Source organism: Entelurus aequoreus, linkage group LG05 (assembly GCF_033978785.1).
Source record: "Entelurus aequoreus isolate RoL-2023_Sb linkage group LG05, RoL_Eaeq_v1.1, whole genome shotgun sequence".
Classification (NCBI taxonomy): domain Eukaryota; kingdom Metazoa; phylum Chordata; class Actinopteri; order Syngnathiformes; family Syngnathidae; genus Entelurus; species Entelurus aequoreus.
Window position 1 is genome coordinate 43,407,061 of NC_084735.1, and position 21,310 is coordinate 43,428,370.

The 21,310-nt window shown below is 39.7% G+C and overlaps 2 protein-coding genes across 2 annotated transcripts in view; one reads left to right on the top strand and one right to left on the bottom strand.

Annotated features, from left to right (window-relative positions):
• The window catches only part of cnih2 (cornichon family AMPA receptor auxiliary protein 2), a 35,742-nt gene that overhangs the window by 13,560 nt on the left and 872 nt on the right, over positions 1-21,310 (top strand). Inside the window, exons 4-7 of the mRNA XM_062048164.1 lie at positions 4,912-4,959; positions 6,375-6,487; positions 6,563-6,706; positions 16,270-21,310. The exon at positions 16,270-21,310 is cut by the window's right edge and continues 872 nt beyond it. Coding sequence (XP_061904148.1) covers positions 4,912-4,959; positions 6,375-6,487; positions 6,563-6,706; positions 16,270-16,297 — 333 coding nt within the window. The 3' untranslated portion in view covers positions 16,298-21,310. The remainder of the gene's footprint in view (positions 1-4,911; positions 4,960-6,374; positions 6,488-6,562; positions 6,707-16,269) is intronic.
• Positions 1-21,310, bottom strand: part of tm7sf2 (transmembrane 7 superfamily member 2) — a 66,643-nt gene that overhangs the window by 12,235 nt on the left and 33,098 nt on the right. The gene's annotated exons all lie outside the window — the stretch shown is intronic.

A 21,310-nucleotide genomic window follows, 5' to 3' on the forward strand; every position in this document is an offset into this window, starting at 1 on the left:
ATATTAAAAACATACCTAATGAATTGAGGCAGAGCCCAATAGAAGCCACCTTTAACATTCTAAAACTGTATCAGAAAATACTAGGAATCAAGTCAATGACATCTGTAAATCAACCGCTTTGGTACAATCCTAATATCATAATTAATAAAAATGTGGTTAAATGGACAACATGGAAAAACAGAGGTATTACTAAACCTCATCATATTATTAATAAAATCTCTTTTAAACCGTTCAATGATTTAGTTGATCAATATAATGTACCCAAAAATCATTTTTTACATTTTATCTCTTTAAAACACGCTGTAAATAAATGTATATCCTCTGAAAGTATGTCTTTAAATAGCCATGAACTGGAAGATGCACTTTTTAATCAAGATACATTTAAGAAATTAATTAAACTATTTTATGGAATAATACATGAACACCACACTAGAAATGCAAATGATGCATGGATGATGGACTTAAACATTTTAGATGAAAGAGACATATCATGGAAAGATATTTGGAAAAATGACAATAAGCCCTTTAGAAGCATTAAAGATAAACTGACTCAATTTAAGATATTGAATAGATTGTATTTTACATCTTCTCAGCTGTTTAAAATTGGTGTAGTAGATAGCAAGTTATGTATGAAGTGTCGGGCAGCCGAGGGAACTCTTGTTCATTTATTGTGGGAATGTCAGAGAATAAAAGAGTTATGGTTGAAAACAACAAAAGAAGCAATCACAGTCCTTAACATAAATATCCCAATGACACTGCAAACTTGTATTCTTGGGGATCTCCATCAATTTAGTAACGTGTCATCAAAGAGTAAAAATGCTTTTCTTTCAATATGCATAATAACAAAAAGGGTAATATTAAAAAAATGGATAGCTGTTGATATTCCAACTCATACTGACTGGTACACACAAGCTATGGAGATGATATCAGTAGAAAAAACTGCATTTAGTTTAGATAATAATGAGTCATATATTGGAATATGGGATCCATTATTTAAATTTGTTTTAACTATTAAATGAACCAAAATATGACTTATTATATCATTGTGGAAAATATTGGACACAATGTGTTGTCAAGCTTGTGAGATGTGATGCAAGTGTAAACCACTATGACACTATTGTTAATTTTTATTTTTTTATTAATGTTTATAATGATAATATCAATGAGGGATTTTTAATCACTGCTATGTTGAAATTGTAATTAATATTGATACTGTTGTTGATAATATTCATTTTTGTCTCACTACTTTTAGATTGTTCCGGTCATGTTTGTGTGTCCTCAATTGCTCTCGATTGCTCTGTTTATTGCTATTCTGAACGTTGCTGGGTCGGGTTTGGTGTTGAAATTGTATTGCATTATTATGGTATTGTTGTGTATTGTTTTCATTACTTTTTTTTTTTTTAAATCGTTTTTGAATCGAGAATCGTGTTGAATTGAAAAAAAAAATCGATTTTGAATCGAATCGTGACCCCAAGAATCGATTTTGAATCGAATCGTGGGACACCCAAAGATTCACAGCCCTAGTAGATACACTACCGGAATGCTTCTAAAACGCCCATAAAAGTGGTAAATGTCTGCTGCAAGTTTCTAAACATAGCAAAACACATGATAAGATGAATGTGCAGTACATGAGTGTCTCCATGGTGAAAGCTGCTTAGTACATGCAAAAACCTAATTTAAATAAGGTGGTCTGGACCACCTTATTGAATTGTACACACAGTCTTAGTAGATCAAATGCAACACACCCACTAGTAGTACACACAATTTCCTAGTTTGCACTTGCTGTGTAGCACGTGGTATTTGGATCTTAGTAGTTCAGCACCATACTGTATTGCTATCCGTCAGGCTGAGTGTAATTATATTTGTAAATGCGTATTATTAACTATTGGCAGTTCTTAAAGTGGATGTGATTACATTTACCTAAATACAGTACAAACTGCAACATCAAGGCACCATGTGTGCAGTGTTAAATAGTCATGCAATGCAAACTATAGTACAGAAATTATTTATACCCCAAGCCAAGTGCTGGGGGGTGGTCAAGTTTGGAATGAGGAATCAGGGCAAAGTCCACTTTAGGTTCACCAGGGGAATTTAAATGATGCTGTCACATTTACAAAAATGGTCCAACATGTGGCTAATAGGGAGCATGTGGAATATATATGGAGCTATGAATATATAATATCCATTTTCTACCGCTTGTCCCTTTCGGGGTTGCTGGAGCTTATCTCAGCTGTGCATTCGGCCATACTACTTAAAACATTTTTTTGAAAAAAGAGAATCACAGGTTTAGACTTGATGCATGTCAATAATCATATTTTACAGCAAAGTGCAAAAGTCTGGGGTGTCCACAAATGTGTTCTTTTACCGGCCTGTTTCCAGCAATCATTTTGCCGCATCACAACAATTAAGGACCCAGCAAGAATCCATAACGTGTTGGTGAAGATCTGGACAAATGGGCCTCAGTATTAGTTTGAATCAAATTAATCATTGCCCCCCCCCCCCCCCCTCCCCCCCACTATCATAATGGCAGCCTGTCTGTTTATCATCATCCATGAAGTACAGATGGACATATAAACACAAATACATTCCATATATTTTTAAAACAAGTTATCCTTGTTGGAAGTGATATTATAGTTAGGGGTGTCCCACTACAACTTGTTCATATCAATATTGTAGCCTTGAGTATTGGCCAATACCGATATTGATCTGATTCTTGTATCATTTTACAGTGTGGTATGTTAGAATGGGACAATGGTAGGTATAAAAAACATTTAACCTATTTATTTTTAACTGTCTGGAATGGACATGTGCTGTCTTTAAGTTGAAGTGCAGTGGTGGTTTTTTTTGTGACACCAAGTGGCCACAACAATACATTGAGTGAAGCTCATGACACAATAAGTTGAATGATGTGGACACATTTGTTACTGAATACTTTCTCATAGACTTTTCTGCCTTGGAGATTTTGATAGTATTTGATATTTGTTTATATTGACAAATATCATGTTTTAGACTGCAGTATTGTTCAATAAAAGACAATTATTACACATGTTTAGCCTGTGTGATATTGTGTGCTTAGCTGCTAGCTCCTAGTAGCCTATATCCTACCTTGCCTTTTGTAAATGACTTCACTAAGATACAAGAAAAGATCATCAACCTTGTGTGCTCTTTGGAGCACATTTAAGATGTTACCTGGTTGTTGAGCTGGACAGATTGTATTGAAGTGTGCTTATTATTTTGTTTGCTGATATCGGACCAATATCTGAAATCAGAATCGGATCTGGACACCCCAAGCTAAAACAACAATACTTTTGCACAGTACTGCACCTAATGTTTGCTTTGGTTCATGAAATACATACAAAAATACTAATCACTTGGAAATACTTTAGTTTGCCTTCAACCATCCTGGTCACAAAAACATAATTTCATTAAATGTAAAGAACATCTCTAATTTGCCGTATAATCAAATGACACCCTGACCACCAACTGCTCAACAGTTCAGTTCAGTTTCAGTTTATTTCGAACATGCATACGATACAATGTAATGCATCACACAATTCCAGTTGTTTCATTACAGCACGTCCAAAAAGTAGATAGGAAGAAGCTGAGATTATTTAATCCTACCCCTTTTCATACCATAGCAATTTTATCCAATTTCCTTGTTCTCTGTAACAGAACAGTGAACAAATAAATAATATACCATAGTAAGCACACAAATATTAAATACATAAATATTTGTCTCAATAAAAATGGAAAAAAAGGGTTCAAGATGTTCATCATGATTCTTGTTCTGTGTACTTTGTGAACACTTGTAGTTTGAACATTCTCTTAAACTGAATCATATTGGTGCTTTGTTTGATTTCTTTACTTAATCCATTCCATAATTTAATTCCACATACAGATATGCTAAAGGTTTTAAGTGTTGTGTGATCATACAAATGTTTGGTAACACTTTAGTATGGGGAACATCCATCCATCCATCCATCCATTTTCTACCGCTTGTCCCTTTCATATGAACCATTAATTAGTTGCTTATTAACATGCAAATTAGTAACATATTGGCTGTTAATTATTCATTATTAAGTACTTATTAAGCACTTATTAATGCCTTATTATACAATCAGTAAGCCATTAACTAAGAGTCTTCCCTAACCCTAACCCTGACCCTTACCCTAACCCTATGTTAATAAGCTACTAATTAATGGTTCATATGTTCCCCATACTAAAGTGTTAGCAAATGTTTTGAATGAGGTTTTCCTCTAAGGTTATATTTCTCCTCTTTTGTTGAGAAGAATTGTTGTACATTCTTGGGTAGCAGGTTATAGTTTGCTTTGTACATAATTTTAGCTGTTTGCAAATGCACCAAATCGTTGAATTTCAATATTTTTGATTGAATAAATAAAGGGTTTGTATTCTATCTATGTCCAACATGATGTATTATTCTAACTGATCTTTTTTGTAACTCTGTTAGGGAGTGAAGCACACATTTGTAGTTATTTCCCCATATTTCAACACAATAACTCAGATATGGTAACACTAGCGAGTAGTAGAGAATATGAAGTGATTTTTGGTCTAGAACATGTTTTGCTTTATTCATTATAGATGTGTTTCTTGCTACTTTATGTTGTATATTTTTTTACATGAGATTTCCAGTTCATTTTATCATCTATTATTACACCCAAGTGGATGTAGGAAATTCCTCACATTTGACATTTTGGGAATACCTGCCCAATACAATATAACACAATTCAAAACATCTACCAATATACAAATATAAAGTTACATCATACTGAGAAGAGTTTCTAATATTTGCATCTACGTATATGCGTTGGAATGTTTCTAACCCTAAAAAGAGCCATTACGTTATGTTGTAAAGGAATCTAAAAAAAGACTGTCTTTGTGTCCAATCTGCAGAGGGAAAGGATTGTCAATATCGAGCGAATCTGCAACCTTCTACGCAGAGTGAGTAATTGTCTGCTTTTCCCCTGCAGCTGCTCGATACTGACACCATGGGGGCTTCATTTGTCTCTACCTCTATTGGGAGAGCCATGTCGCACTCCACTTCACTCAGAGACATCACCACAGGCCACTTTCACCGCATGCAGCCCGCCCGCACGCTAAATTACAACTTGGACGTGCTCATATTGTGATCCTATAAAATATGTCTAACATCTGCCCAGCACAGAGGAGGCCATTTTGAGTCTTTGGCAAGTAAAGTGTATTTAAAAGTCCTTTTCCAACAAGCAAAATATGTTCTACATGTATGTATACATAAACAAGTAAATTAGGGACAGTTATTTGAAATATAATACATACAGTATTCAAATAATACTAAAATAATTATTGAAAAGATACAATAAATAATTTGTTGAACGTTGAATTTGCAACACTACACACTATGAGGGCTCTGTCATGAGCTGACAACGTGACCCCAGGATGCAGAGACAGGAGAGGGCAGGTAACAAAGTAGCGTAGCCATAAAACAATGATCCAGCCCACAGAAAGAAGCAAAGAAGCAACCTGATTACAATCAGGGTCAGGTGAGATAGCCAGGAAATGAAAACACACAGGAAGTAAAAACAAGACAATAAGAGCGCTCAAACGGAAATAACCCCAAGCACAGGAAAATCTACATATGTCCAAAACTTTCACGGAGAGTCAGGACATGCTCATTGTTTTATTAGAGTAATAGTTACATTTGCTGACTTCTGTATTTGCAACCTGTAGGATAAGAGAGAAATAAAATCAGAAATAAACCAACGGCTCCACTTAGTGTAGAACTATTAACTATTGTGTTGGCATTTTGAACAGAGGCGGCTGTTTAGAGCAAAAAAAATGTCTATAAAAAGCTGACAGAACACCACCTGGCCAATGCAGACGAACAAAAGAAAATGTCAGCATCCAGACAAAACACTTAAATTGTGCCAAATCTGAACAAAGTGTGTTTTAAATCACTTTATGTAAAGTCTACTGATCAGTGCTGAAAGGAAAGTGAATTATGCACCAAATATCAACTATTTTAAACCTTATTTAATAAATGTCTCTCCATAACAGGCAGACTCAAAATAGCAGACAATGCAGTATAAATACAGTAAGTACAGTACTCTGTGTACTCCAAACACAAAAGGCGATACCATCCATGCAGGCTAGCAATATTGTGCCTCAATCCTACTCTTTTCCCATGTTTACATTGCTTAATTTTATTATGAATGGCACAATAGCAAGCAACAATCCATGAAGTGTTTTACATGTTGATCAGAATGCAACAGCATTGGTGTCTCGCCATGACAATGCTATTGTTTATATTCTCTGTACCATCCAATAAAAAAAACCAAAGTTGTGATTTAAAGGCTTAAACATCTGTGTGTTGTGTTTAGTTGGTGGTACCAGAGTATTCAATCCATGGGCTCTTTTGCCTCATGTTCATGTGTGCTGGAGAGTGGGTCACACTTGGCCTAAATATCCCGCTTCTCTTCTACCATCTGTGGAGGTACGGTTCAACACGCTCCCCAAACAGATGTCTTAAAAAGTTATTTTCAAGGCTATTCTATTTCTGTCTTTTTAGGTTTTTTCATAGACCGGCAGATGGGTCAGAGGTCATGTATGATCCTGTAAGTGTGATGAACGCCGACATCCTCAACTACTGCCAGAAGGAGTCCTGGTGTAAGCTGGGCTTTTATCTGCTCTCTTTCTTCTATTATCTCTACAGGTATGTTTAACTGTACAATCTTGGAGGCTGCATTTACACTGCAGGTCTTATGCCCGTTTCCAAATAGTGTTTATACCCGATTATATTTGCTGTCAGGACCTACAGTCGTGGTCAAAAGTTTACATACACTTGTGAAGAACATAATGTCATGGCTGTCTTGAGTTTCCGATAGTTTCTACAACTCTTATTTTTTTGTGATAGAGTGATTGGAGCACATACTTGTTGGTCACAAAAAACATTCATGAAGTTTGGTTCTTTTATGAATTTATTATGGGTCTACTGAAAATGTGACCAAATCTGCTGGGTCAAAAGTATACATACAGCAATGTTAATATTTGGTTACATGTCCCTTGGCAAGTTTCACGGCAATAAGGTGCTTTTGGTAGCCATCCACAAGCTTCTGGCAAGTTTCTGGTTGAATTTTTGACCACTCCTCTTCACAAAATTGGTGCAGTTCAGCTATATTTGTTGGTTTTCTGACATGGACTTGTTTCTTCAGCATTGTCCACATGTTTAAATCAGGACTTTGGGAAGGCCATTCCAAAACATTAATTCTAGCCTGATTTAGCCATTCCTTTACCACTTTTGGCGTGTGTTTGGGGTCATTGTCCTGTTGGAACACCCAACTGCGCCCAAGACCCAACCTCCGGGCTGATAATTTTAGGTTGTCCTGAAGAATTTGGAGGTAATCCTCCTTTTTCATTGTCCCATTTACTCTCTGTAAAGCACCAGTCTCATTGGCAGCAAAACAGGCCCAGAGTATAATACTACCACCACGATACTTGACGGTAGGCATGGTGTTCCTGGGATTAAAGGCCTCACCTTTTCTCCTCCAAACATATTGCTGGGTATTGTGGCCACACAGCTCAATTTTTGTTTAATCTGACATCAAATGGACAAAGATAAGACCTTCTGGAGGAACGTTCTGTGGTCAGATGAAACTAAAAATGAGTTGTTTAGCCACAATACCCATTGCTCTTAGTAGCCACCCACAAGTTTGCCAGAAGCTTATGTATGGCTACCTATAAGTGCATTATTGCAGTGAAACTTGCCAAGGGACTTGTAACCAAATATAAAACATTGCTTTATGTATACTTTTGACCCAGCAAATTTGGTCACATTTTCAGTAAAGCCATAATAAATTCATAAAAGAACCAAACTTCATGAATGTTTTTTGTGACAAACAAGCATGTGCTGCAATCACTCCATCACAAAAAAATAAGAGTTGTAGAAATTATTGGAAACTCAAGACAGCCATGACATTATGTTCTTTACAGGTGTATGCAAACTTTGGACCACGACTGTATATTGTATTTTACTGAACTTTTATTTACTAAACAGTACAGAGATAGTGTTAGATTCAATAAAATACTAATGTTACCTCAAAACCTTGATGTGATAGGACAAAAAACACACCAAATTAATCTAATAGAGTTGTTGTCCAAAGTCACAGTCTATTATAAGCAGTCCCAGAGACACAGAGAAATGATAGATTCCATCTCTAAATTCATGCAGTGTGTGTAGATATGACACTAGTATACATTGTTGAAAAGAAGAGCTGGAGCTAAGAATACTTTGTATTGTGTTTTTTATGTATGTATTTGAATTAGGACAGTACATATTAAAACAACTCAAACATAAATATGCCGGAATTAGCACAAAAGCAAAATAGCATCCATTGTCCTTTTATATCTATACAATATGGGCCTGAGCTACTAAGATCCAAGTACAACGCTCTAAACAACATGTACAAACTATAAAATCGCATGTACCGTATTTTCCGTACTATAAGGCGCACCTAAAAACCTCCAATTTTCTCAAAAGCTGACAGTGCGCCTTATAATCCGGTGCGCCTTATATATGGGCCAATATTGAGCCACAACAGGTCTCGCAACTACAGGAAGCATAACGTAACCCCAGCCTCTACTGTAGCGTCTATTCTATGCGCCTTATAATGCGGTGCGCCTTATATATGAACAAAGTTTTAAAATAGGCCATTTATTGAAGGTGCACCTTAGAATCCGGTGCGCCTTATAGTGCGGAAAATACGGTACTAATGGTGGGCATGTTGCGTGTGATCTACTATGACTGCTAGTACAATTGATAACTGGTACAGACCGCCCTATTTAAATGAGGTATTTTTGCACGTACTACACGCCTTTCACAATGGAGACACTGATTTACTGCACATTCATGTGACGTTTTGCTGTGTTTTGAAACATGGTTAGGAATGTTCCCATTCATCCAGGTCATTGTAATCTCAGGGCATTAAATCGATCGCAACTGGACTGTTTTGGTTGGTCTAAGAAGACGTTTCGCCTCTCATCCGAGTAGGCTTCATCAGTTCATGCTTATAGACTTAGATTGGTCAGATCTAGTCTAGCGTCTGGTGCCAAAACCCCAAACATTTATACTCCAAAACCAGGAGGTTGTGCCTGGGCAAGGATGGTTTCACCCTATCATAGTGAGAAAAACAACTTTTTTGATGCAAACGAGCAATCCTACTGTCAAAGCCAACGTGAGTCGAAGTGTAATTTCCCCTTGTTAGCATTGATGTATTGTGTGGCAGAACCATTGCTGTGGATCGACTACTACCCGTCTGTCATGTCTGTGTTGATCATATTTTTGTTTGGCCATGTGCTGTTTGTTTTTTGGACACTTTCTTAGTTCCTGGTTGTTTGATTGATTGATTGATTGAGACTTTTATTGGTAGGTTGCACAGTGAAGTACATATTCCGTACAATTGACCACTAAATGGTAACACCCGAATAAGTTTTTCAACTTGTTTAAGTCGGGGTCCACTTAAATTGATTCATGATACAGATATATACTATCAGATATACTATCATCATAATACAGTCATCACACAAGATAATCACATTGAATTATTTACATTATTTACAATCAGGGGTGTGGAGGGGGGGGGTAGGATATGGACAGCAAGTAGTGGACATAGAAAGAGAGAGAGAGAGAGAGAGAGAGAGAGAGAGAGAGAGAGAGAGAGAGAGAGAGAGAGAGAGAGAGAGATCAGAAGGCATAATAAAAAGTATCTGCATTTGATTGTTTACATTTGATTATTAGCAATCCGGGGAAGGTGTTAGTTTAGGGTTGTAGCTGCCTGGAGGTGAACTTTTATTGCGGTTTTGAAGGAGGATAGAGATGTCCTTTCTTTTATGCCTGTTGGGAGCGCATTCCACAATGATGTGGCATAGAAAGATGGTAGCTGACACAACTTGATGTTTGTTGAAAAGAGTGTCCAGTAGTTGACATTGTCGCTCGTTCTCCTCTTTTGTTCTAGAAAGTTCCTCCTCGTATTCTGCTATCGTTCATTCGAAAACTACAAATATTTTTACGACGGCAGCAGTTAGTCGCTGCTTCACCAACACTCTCAGCATTTCTACTTTGCACATTTTCACACGCACACAACACTTTACACGCACACTTAGCGACGTGTCGATCACTTTCGCTTTTGTCTCTTTGTTAGCAGCTTGTTCACTCCCTTGTTTTGTTTCCATAGCAACCCATTAGTTTTCACCTGTCATGTCACGCACCTGTTTCACGTTTTGAGTCACGCACCTGTTGTTAATCATGTCTGTGTTATTTAAGCTTTTCATTTTCTGTTGGTCAGCCTGGCAACATCACATTTATGCTCTGCACACTTTATGATCACTCTTCTTCATGTCATGTTCACAGTTCCATGCCAAGTAAGTTTTTGTTTCTTGTTCATAGTTTTCCGCCTTTGTGCGCGCCTTTTGTTTTCATAGCCAAGTTGTTTTACCTCCGCTGTGAGCGCCTTTTGTTTATACCTTTTTGAGCTTTTTGAGTTTAAATATTAAACATGTACTCACACTCACGTCGTGCCCGCGCCAATTTTCCGTTGCCTTCCGGAAAAACAAACCCCAAGGACCAAGTCTTGACAGTACGTCGCCAGCTTAACAGTTTTTCCGCACGGAAGTTTTGGACGAGGCAGCGTGGGAGGTCCTCTGCGCCATGGAGGAGGAATTGCTGCCCTACTCCTCCTTGGAGCACAGAGACTCCATTTGGTCCCAGGACGGCGCTGCGTCACCGCAGTCCCGGAAGCGCCGCTCCAGACCGAGCATGTCAGGGAAGGCGAGAGGACAGCACGCGGCGTTCCCGCAAGCTGCCCCCCATCCGGGCGGAAATGGGCCGCAGCCTGCCCGGCATTTCCAGGATGACATCACAGCTCAAGATTTTTTTTGTCTGAACTCTTTTTTTTGTCAGCCGCCCCCAAGAGACTTCAAGACCAAGATTCAACATTATCAAGACATGTTTTTGAAAATTAGATCCTGTCAATCCAAGCAACCCAAATTCCATGCCCCGCCCCCCAGGACTCAAGCCACGCCCAAGTCACAATTTTTTTTTCCGCCCACAAAAGCCCAGGTAGAAAAAAGACTTTTTGGACAATTTAAAGGGGAGGATTCTGCCCTCCTCCTGACCACCCTCCACCCACCCAAAGAAACAGTTCCAGACCGTGGGGAGCGCGTCTGGTATCGGCTCCTTGAGGGGGGGGGGGCTAGGGCTGGGAACTTTTCAGGTGGGGTGGCTCAGCATCACCATGCCAAGCCACAGCCTCCAGCACGACCGCCACCACCAGTTTTTCGGCCTGCCAGGCCGCAACCCCCAGCTAGGCCACCTCCACCAGCACCAAGTCCAAGGCTAGTAGCAGCTCCATGCCAAGCTCCAGTGCTGCCAGTAGCAGCTCCACGCCAAGCTCCAGTGCTGCCAGTAGCAGCTCCACGCTAAGCTCCAGTGCTGCCAGTAGCAGCTCCACGCCAAGCTCCAGTGCTGCTAGTAGAAGCTCCACGCCGCCAAGTGCCGCCCGTAGCAGCTCCACGCCGCCAAGCCAGGCACCGCCAAGCCAGGCCCCGCCAAGCCAAGACCAAGCACCGCCATGCCAAGACCAAGCACCGTCATGCCAAGACTAAGCACCGTCATGCCAAGACCAAGCACCGCCATGCCAAGACCAAGACCCGCCATGCGGCCAAGACCCGCCATGCCAAGACCAAGACCTGCCATGCCAAGACCAAGACCCGCCATGCCAAGACCAAGACCCGCCATGCCAAGACCAAGACCCGCCATGCCAAGCTTCGCCGCCCGACGCGCCACGCCACGCTTCGCCGTTTGCTTCGTCTGCTGCACCTGCACCTGCGTCATCTGCTGCTTCCACGCCTGCCACAACGACGACGCGCCTGCTTTCTCGTCGGCCACGTATATGGCCGCTACCTGGTCGTCCGCCACGCCAAGTGCGCCCACCTCCTCGTCGGCCACGGATGTAGCCCTTCCCGGGTCGCCCACCTTGCCTGCTGCAGCGGCGTTCCACTCGCCGCCGCCACATGACTATGCCTCGGTGGATTCGGGGCCACTTGGTCTGGCGACCCACCGTCATGTCCCCCTCCCGCCCTCCCATGACTCATTTTTTTGTTTCTGGACATCTGGGATCTGTCCGTAAGGGGGGGTTCTGTCATGTCTGTGTTGATCATGTTTTTGTTTGGCCATGTGCTGTTTGTTTTTTGGACACTTTCTTAGTTCCTGGTTGTTCACTCCCTTGTTTTGTTTCCATAGCAACCCATTAGTTTTCACCTGTCATGTCACGCGCCTGTTTCACGTTTTGAGTCACGCACCTGTTGTTAATCATGTCTGTGTTATTTAAGCTTTTCATTTTCTGTTGGTCAGCCTGGCGACATCACATTTATGCTCTGCACACTTTATGATCACTCTTCTTCATGTCATGTTCACAGTTCCATGCCAAGTAAGTTTTTGTTTCTTGTTCATAGTTTTCCGCCTATGTGCGCGCCTTTTGTTTTCATAGCCAAGTTGTTTTACCTCCGCTGTGAGCGCCTTTTGTTTATACCTTTTTGAGCTTTTTGAGTTTAAATATTAAACATGTACTCACACTCACGTCTTGCCCGCGCCAATTTTCCGTTGCCTTACGGAAAAACAAACCCCAAGGACCAAGTCTTGACACCGTCTAAAATAGTCGGAATCCCCCACTTTAGGATTCCATTCAGTTGTAAACAAATGGCATTCTGGTCCTGTTATTAGTTGGAGGCTAAATTGCAGTCTTTTAGGAATGGTTGAAAAGACAGTGTTGTATGTGGGAGACAGTCCAGTTTAGAACATGCAACATTTTAGAAGCATTTCTGCATTGCATCTACAACGAAACCCACTTTTTTACCGTGCTGAAGGAAGACCCTGGCACTGACCGCGAGTGTACACTAGAATGTTTCAACCACAAGGAATGTTTTTCTCATATATATGAAAAAAACGTCATAAAAAACACATGCATTTAATTTATTTAATCAGTTCCTTAAGTCATCCAGCAGCTATACAATTATCAAATGATATTGCTGAATAGACTATATATCTAATATTTTTTATTTTTGACATTCCATATATGTGGACAAGCATACGCAGGACGCAGCTGCAGTGCAATAAACTCTTTCTCACAGATGCAAAACAGTGGCCGTGAAACAGTTTTGCCTTGATAAATCACACTGCTTGTGCAAATAATTATTCTTGTATTTTCTCCATCAAGTATTGTGGGTGTTCTAATGATCAACATATATTTTACATATTCTTGAAGACAAACACGTTAAACTGATAGCGCTTCTTGCTCACTTAAAAGACCCAATCCTCAGACATCAAGCTTAGTAGATCAGCTTTGCCTGTACTATCAAGTCTACATGTGTTTTAATACACATGACATTTTATCTGTCCGTAGCAGTGTTTCCATTACAAGTTTTCGCAAAATAAAAGCGATATTTCTAAAATTCCGACAAAGTTGTAGGTTTTTCCATTATCCATCCATCCATCTTCAACCGCTTATCCGGAATCGGGTCGCAGGGACAACAGCTCCAGCAGAGACCCCCAGACTTCCCTCCCCAGAGCAACATTAGCAACTTCCTCCTGGGTAATCCCGAAGCGTTCCCAGGCCAGAGAGGAGATGTAATCCCCCCTGGTCCTTGGCCTGCCGCGGGGTCTCCTCCCAGTGGGACATGCAACGAGGACCTCCCTAGGGAGACGCTCGTGAGGCATCCGCACGAGATGCCCGAACCACCTAAGCTGGTTCCTTTCCAAGCGAAAGAGGCAGTGGCTCTACTCCGAGTCTCTCTCGGGTGACTGAACTTCTCACCCTATCTCTAAGGGAGATGCCAGCCACCCTTCTGAGGAAACTCATTTCGGCCGCTTGTATCCGCGATCTTATTCTTTCGGTCATGACCCACACTTCATGACCATGGGTGAGAGTATGAATGTAGATAGCTCGGTAGACCGAGAGCTTTGCCTTCTGGCTCAGCTCTCGTTTCGTCACAACTGTGCGGCAGAGAGACTTCAATACTGCCCCAGCTGCTCCGATTCTACGGCTGATTTCCTTCTCCATTTTCCCTCACTCATGAACAAGACCCCGAGATACTTAAACTCCTCCACCTGGGACAGAGTCTCGTTCTCTACCTGGACTGTACAAACCATCGGTTTCCTGCTGAGAACCATAGCCTCAGATTTGGAGATGCTGATCCTCATTCCAGCTGCTGAACACTCGGCTGCGAACCGATCCAGTGAGAGCTGAAGGTCACGAACCGAAGGTGCCATCAGGACCACATCATCTGCAAACAGCAGTGACGCAACCTTTAGCCCCCCGAGACGTATACCCTCTACGCCATGGTCACGACTCTGCCTAGAAATCCTGTCCATGAAAATCACAAACAGCATAGGTGACAGAGCGCAGCCCTGGCGGGAACCAACCCCCACTGGAAACGGATCCGACTTACATCCAAGCACCCGGACACAACTCTCGCTTTGGTTGTACAGAGATTGGATGGCCCTCAGCAGGGTTCCCCTCACTCCGTACTCCCTCAGCACCTCCCACAAGATCTCCCGGGGGACCCAGTCATACGCCTTCTCCAAATCCACAAAGTACATGTAGACTGGATAGGCATACTCCCAGGTCTTCTCCAGGATTCCCGCAAGAGTAAAGAGCTGGTCAGTTGTTCCACGACCAGGACGGAATCCACATTGCTCCTCTTGAATCTGAGGTTCGACTATTGGCCGGACCTCCTTTACAGTGCCTTGGCGTAAACTGTCTCAGGGAGGCTGAGTAGTGTATTTCCATTAAAGGTGCCATATGTAGTAATGTGGCCAGATATGGTACTGCAATCACGGTCAAAATTATGTAGTCCCCTTCCACTTTCTATGACTGAGGCTGCCAGATACGCAGCCGAATCTGAATCCTACTCCAAGGAACTTCAAATGGCAATCGACAAGTCCTACGCTGTAGGTTTCTCTCATTTATGCTTCTTGCAAGATGGTTTAGCAAGTAATTCTGCCACATTTTACTGATGTTGATTAGCCAAATGTATTTGTAAAGTTACGCAGCAATATTTTAGTCGGGAGTCAGGACAGATTGTTGGCATTAACCTGCTAAAATGTCTAGTTTGACCGCACGGACCACCATCGAAATATATTATATATAATAATATATATTATATATCGCATAGGCCTACTTTGATGGCAAGCCAAGGCATATCAACATACAGGCTAACGGGCATATATTTCCCCCTATATGTCGATGTGTCATTGACCGGGCTAGCATGCTAAGCATTCGTTGCACGAACATACTAGTTTTGTTAGACAAGGTCATAGACTGTATTGGACAATATAGTTTACACACTAAATGTCCATTTCCATTTATTAAAAGTAATAAGAAATTGTAAATGCTTTACTTACCTATCTAGGAGGAAATTAGCAAGTTTGGCATCAGATGAAAAAATCTTCTCCGCCTTCAACTGTCTCAATCTTTCAAAGGCATCCCCGATACAAATCCTCGTTTTGTTCCTGGCTTTGTCATGAATAAATTGAGAATGGTAACGAGGCCTTTTAGATTTACGAATGTCTGACGTGTTTAGTAACTTTACCAGTGGCAGTAGTCAGACGAAGAGGGCGGTGCGTAACAGGCAACCTGGATGTGACACACTCACAGACTTTCTAATTGGTCAAACGGTGGAGGGCATCGAAATGAAAACAAGATTTCGGGGCTGTAAATCTAATTTGAACAGGAATTCTCGTAAAATCTCATCCCTCAAAACTACACTTTGAGGAAGATATTACAGCCACCACTGTTGCCGTGATGTCAATTAAAGACTAAGGCAGAGGGTGATTGAGAAGCTTGACAGGACAATTAATAAATAAATAATAATATAATAATTAACAAATAAATAAAGCTTTGTGCAACAGGTAATGAAGCAAATTAGTTTATTATCTAATAGTATATCCCACTTATAATCAAGACAGTAGTCATTTTCTTCTTCACAGACATTATTAGAGAACACACTGTCCAAAATCTAAATAAGTGCTGGTGGAAGTGGACTGTAACAGGTCTTTGGAGTACTCAAATAGTTGACTAAATAAACGCACGCAAAGCCACCAGAAAGATATCTGTATTGAGTGACTTGGACCATGCAGTGTAAATGCAGTCTTAATCCAGTTTCATTATTGTGGTAAAGTAGATTAACCATCTATTTGTGTCCATTCTTCTTTTGCTGATACAGCATGGTCTATGCCCTGGTGAGCTTCTAACAAGCTCATGCTGAGACCGAGGTACAACATCCAAAAGGAAAGAACCTTCCCACCAGTGGCTTGGGTTTTCCAAGGTCTTATTTTGGAATACGAAACAAAAACAAGAAAAAACCCACTCTGAGTGCCATTGTGAATGTAAAAGGTGTTTATATTGCTTCATGTCAAACACTGCTGTGACACAGATGGACAAAAGGTATGAATGAAGGATGGGAGAGGTGTGTGCTGCCTTTTGACGCCTGATTACAAAACTCTCTGAAGGGCTGGAGTAATGCCATGCTGCTCTTACTGATCCAGTCTCCCAACTCACTGTGATTCTCCAAACACTTAACATGGGCTGGAACACAAAACTATAAGTATGTAATGTTTGACTTTGAAAAGGTGCACATGGCGAGCTATTTGCTATTATTGTGTATATTTTCAAAAAATAGACACCTCTAATATTCAACCACTGTTTTTCTGTAGAGTTTCAGGTACATTAGTGTAAGGAGGATGGGACGTTAAAAACCCCCCACTAAAAACGCAGACAGGAATATAACAGATTGGTGCGTGCACAGACACTTTCAACCAAGATGGAAAAAAAGCTTTGACCATCAGGTTCATCACGATCATATTCACATTGTAATAATAATAATAATAATAATAATAATAATAATAATCATTAATAATGTTGAAGTCTCTATGCGGACATCCTTAAGTGTGTTTTTAGCCGTAAGGACATTTTGTGTGCTAATTATAGCTAGAAGAGAGTGTTTTGCTCATAGATTCAATGCCAAATGTTTGTACCTGAGAAGCATTGTGCCAAAGAGCATGAAGCAAGTGAAAACAAAAAGAATGAGCTTTGAAAAATGCCAGCAGGCTGTGTCTGGGTTTTCACTTTCTTCAAGATGTTATCTAACATTGGTGCAATGGTTTTCTTAAAGGAAAACAAGAAGATAGAAGAAACAGAATTAACTATGGTCTGTATTTTTTGTGTGCAGAAAAAGCCTTATTTGCGGTGATGTTTAATCATTAGCATCGATGCTAGCCATTTTAGCACAGCGACATTGCTCAGATCCGTAATAAGGCATAGAGCTCTTATGTATGAGAAGCAATTTAAAACGCCACTCTTGCAATGTAGTAGGTTTGATAATGTGTCTGTGTAAAAACAGTTAGGTTGGCTTATGTCAACAAGCCATCTATGTCAACCAAATCATCAAGTCCCAGTCCACCGTGTTATTTTTATGACTAAAAAGTGCCCGCTTATGTTGACATTGGCTGCTTTTGTCGACGTAAAATGTGAGACCCAAAGGGCCTTTTGTATGAAAATCCAGTCTGTTTGTGTCTACGTGTGGTATAGTAAAGTTAGAGCGGACCTATGATACTTTTAATCTTTTTTGACTTTTAAATGTTCTTACATTGTTGTATACTCGTGTTAAACAGTGCTAAAGTGGCAAAACATAAAATTCATGCATTTAGGCGTGAGCTTGCACGCAGTTTTGTACGCCTCTGTTAGCTGGGTTTTTCAGTCTGGCAAGGTGGACATGTTTATTTGGACATAAAGTCAAGCTCTCAGGCAGCTGTACCTAACGTTGTGACCGGGTGAATCTGTAAGGTTGATTTTTGACTATGTCTGTAAAACAAAAGCGGTGAAGACTTCATGATGTACATCGAACAGTGTACATTTTAAAAAGATAAATTATGATACTCGCAGATAGGGTGGGGCGTGGTTTCATTTGCAATCGGGGAACGCTTCCACAAATGAAGATCTTGCAGACAGACTTAAATAAAGGGTTATAAAAGTGACAGTGGAGCAAAATGTACCCACAATTCACACCAAAGCATATTCAATACACATGGTCTCTCTAGACCACAAGGAAGTGTTATAAATTGTAGATTAAAATCATCATAGGTCCACTTTAACTTCCTCAGTGCGAAACGACAACAGCAACATAACTACTGAAAATACATCAAATGTGCGCGTCATGCAAAGTAAACTTCAAAATTACAGGATTTTGTGAGGTTGCGTGGATTCAAATTTAATTCTGTGCATCGTGCACCTACTTCCTCACTTCTTGGTTTCCATTGACAGAGATGTCGATTTGTGACGATCATCTCATTTGTGACGTCTCTCATTGTTTTAGTTTTATCCACTCGTGAGCAGTATAGGGTGGAACCGGGCGCTCAGCAAAAATACATTTTGACTATTTTTTCCATGCTCATTATATATGTAAAGAGTAATTTCACTAGTCTGGATAATGCGATCAGACATGCAGTAGTTGTTGCTTAAAGACCAAGCCTTTGCGCAATTGCTCTTGTTTATTAGTTGGAAATATTTGTAGATATACTGCTACTGCTGCTCTATTGTGATTTGAACAGCAGTAGAAATACAGAGATTCAGGGGCCTGATTATAATGTGGTTCAAACTAAAGTGTTCGACAGCTCAAACAGGAAAAAGCGTCAGACGTAGTCGGTCAAGATAGTTCATGTCACAATCTACCGGTACTAGACATTCACACTATAATATGAATCAAATATTGATTGTAAAATAAAGTGTATGAAAGTCATGTTTTTAATAGACAGTAATACCAGGAATAAGGACTGGAATAAGAAAAAATGCAAATCAACAATGGCTATGTTTACATGAACAATAATCATCTTTTTCTAAATGAAAACACTGTTGGAATTGTGGTGTCCGCATGGAATGTTTGACCTTAAATCAGTTTACGTGATACAGCAGATGTGTTTCCAAGTCCTTTTCTGACAATTCCTTCCTGTTGTTAAATATTGGAATACAGTGGTACCTCAAATTAAAGAGGAACTGCACTTTTTTGGGAATTTTGCCAATCGTTCACAATCATTATGTAAGACATGACGACCGATGGATTTTTTTTTTTAATGCATTCTTAATATTAAATACATGTAAATAAAAGTCATAGCCCAGCCAACGGGAGCTCCACTATTCCGTCCAATAAATCAAATAAATAACCGTTCAAAAAGCACCAACAATAGTCCATTTACGTTTCCTGACTTCAACATTGACCAAGTATTCGTGATATTGTTATTATAAACGCTAACGCAGACAAACTATTTATAGCAGCGAGGTCCTTTAGGACCTGGAACTAGCGAGAACGACACAAAAAGCGCTTGTTCCCCCCTATTTCTCTGCGAGGATTATGAGTCATTCTTTATCTTAACGGGAATATATGAACATCCCAGCAGTCGGCATCCTAATGACAACAGACATTGTACAATTAGTGATGTTTTGTTGGCTCTCATAAAGTCTGCAGTGAGTAGAAATATTAAATGTTATTAGTAATGTTCCCGTAACTACATTACATATATATATGTATATAAAACACTAGTGTGTATAAAACACTAATGGAGGTGTTTAGATGTTTTTAAGGGGCTTTATAGGCAGAATTGAACGGCTGCCATAGGCTCCATTGTAAGTGGACTTTTGATGGAATGTATTTAATATTTAGAACCCATTAAAAAAAATCCATCCGTCATGTCTTTCATAATGATTGTGAACAATAGGCAAAATTTAAAAAAAAGTGCAGATCCCCTTTAAGACTGCCCCAACACAAGAGGGTTTTGAAATAATAGACGTTTCTCGGTGAATTGTTATGCTTCAAGTTACAGGCAAAAATTGGTGTAGCAAAAGTCACAGTAAATCTCGTAAGATCCGCCAAAAACATCTGGTCTTACTCGCTAGCATTAGCTTACTGGTAGTTGTCTAAAAAACTTTGTTTTACAACCATGGGAAAGAAGAACATGAGTGCTGAAAGGAAGTGGAAGATATTCATTGAAATAAAAAAATACAAAATAAAAAACATGACAGAGTGTTGTGCCAATTTGGTGAAGCAATTCGAGCGTATCACTGCTAGTTTGCACTATAGCAGTATGAGTGTTATACTAGCCAATAATGTTAAAGGTGAACTGTACTTTTTTGGAATTTTGCCTATCATTCACAATCATTATGAAAGACATGACACATTGATTGTTTTTTAAGCATTCTAAATATTAAGTAAACCTAAATAAAAGTCCACATACAACGGAGTCAATGGGAGGTCCTCTATTCTGCCCATAAAATCCAATAAAAATCACCATTCAACAATACTCAATTTACATTTGGTGAATTGAATATTAACCAAGTATTAGTGATATTGTTATCAAAAGCACTAACTCTGTGTACAATTTCGACATGATTCACTGGCGAGGTGTTTCCTCACTTCCTTGCTCCCTGGAAGTTTATTGTAGATCATAAATCATGCCTCTCACCTAGAAAGTAGATGGCTGAGGACGTACTTCGACAAGTTGGTACACTTTGACAGCCATTTAGGACCCGTAAATGGCGAGAAAAACTAGAAAAGACGCTAAGTCCCCCCACCTTCTTTGCGAGGATTATGAGACATTCTTCATCTAAATGGGAATATATGAACATCTTAGCAGTCAGCATCCTAATGACAGCAGACATTGTACAGTAAGTTATGTTTTATTAAGTTTGTTGGCTCTCATAAAGTCTGCAATGAATAGTAATCAGTGATGAACAAAAAAAAGGCAAACGTAATGCGTTTTTGAAATTAGTGCGCCGCGTATGCTTAAAATGATCTAAATACGTAAATATTAAATGTTATTATAAATGTGCTCGTTACGACATTACATATATACTTACATTATGTACTGTACATACAACCTCAATGGCGGTGTTTGGATGTTTATTTTAAGGGCTCTATAGGCAGAATAGAGCAGCTACCATAGACTCCATTGTAAGTTGTCTTTTGCTCACATTTATTTAATATTGAGAATGCATTAAAAAAAAAAAAATGTTAAATCGTCATGTCTCTTATAATAACTATGAACGATAGGCAAAACTCCAAAAAACGTGCAGTTCCCCTTTAATATCTAAACATTTACCCATGACAATATGGAAGGACGTATCGAGGAAGTCCACTTTCTAAGGTAAATGCTTTACATTATTATTACATAACTTCATAAAACTAATGTAATTATTTACACTACATTTTATGTTTA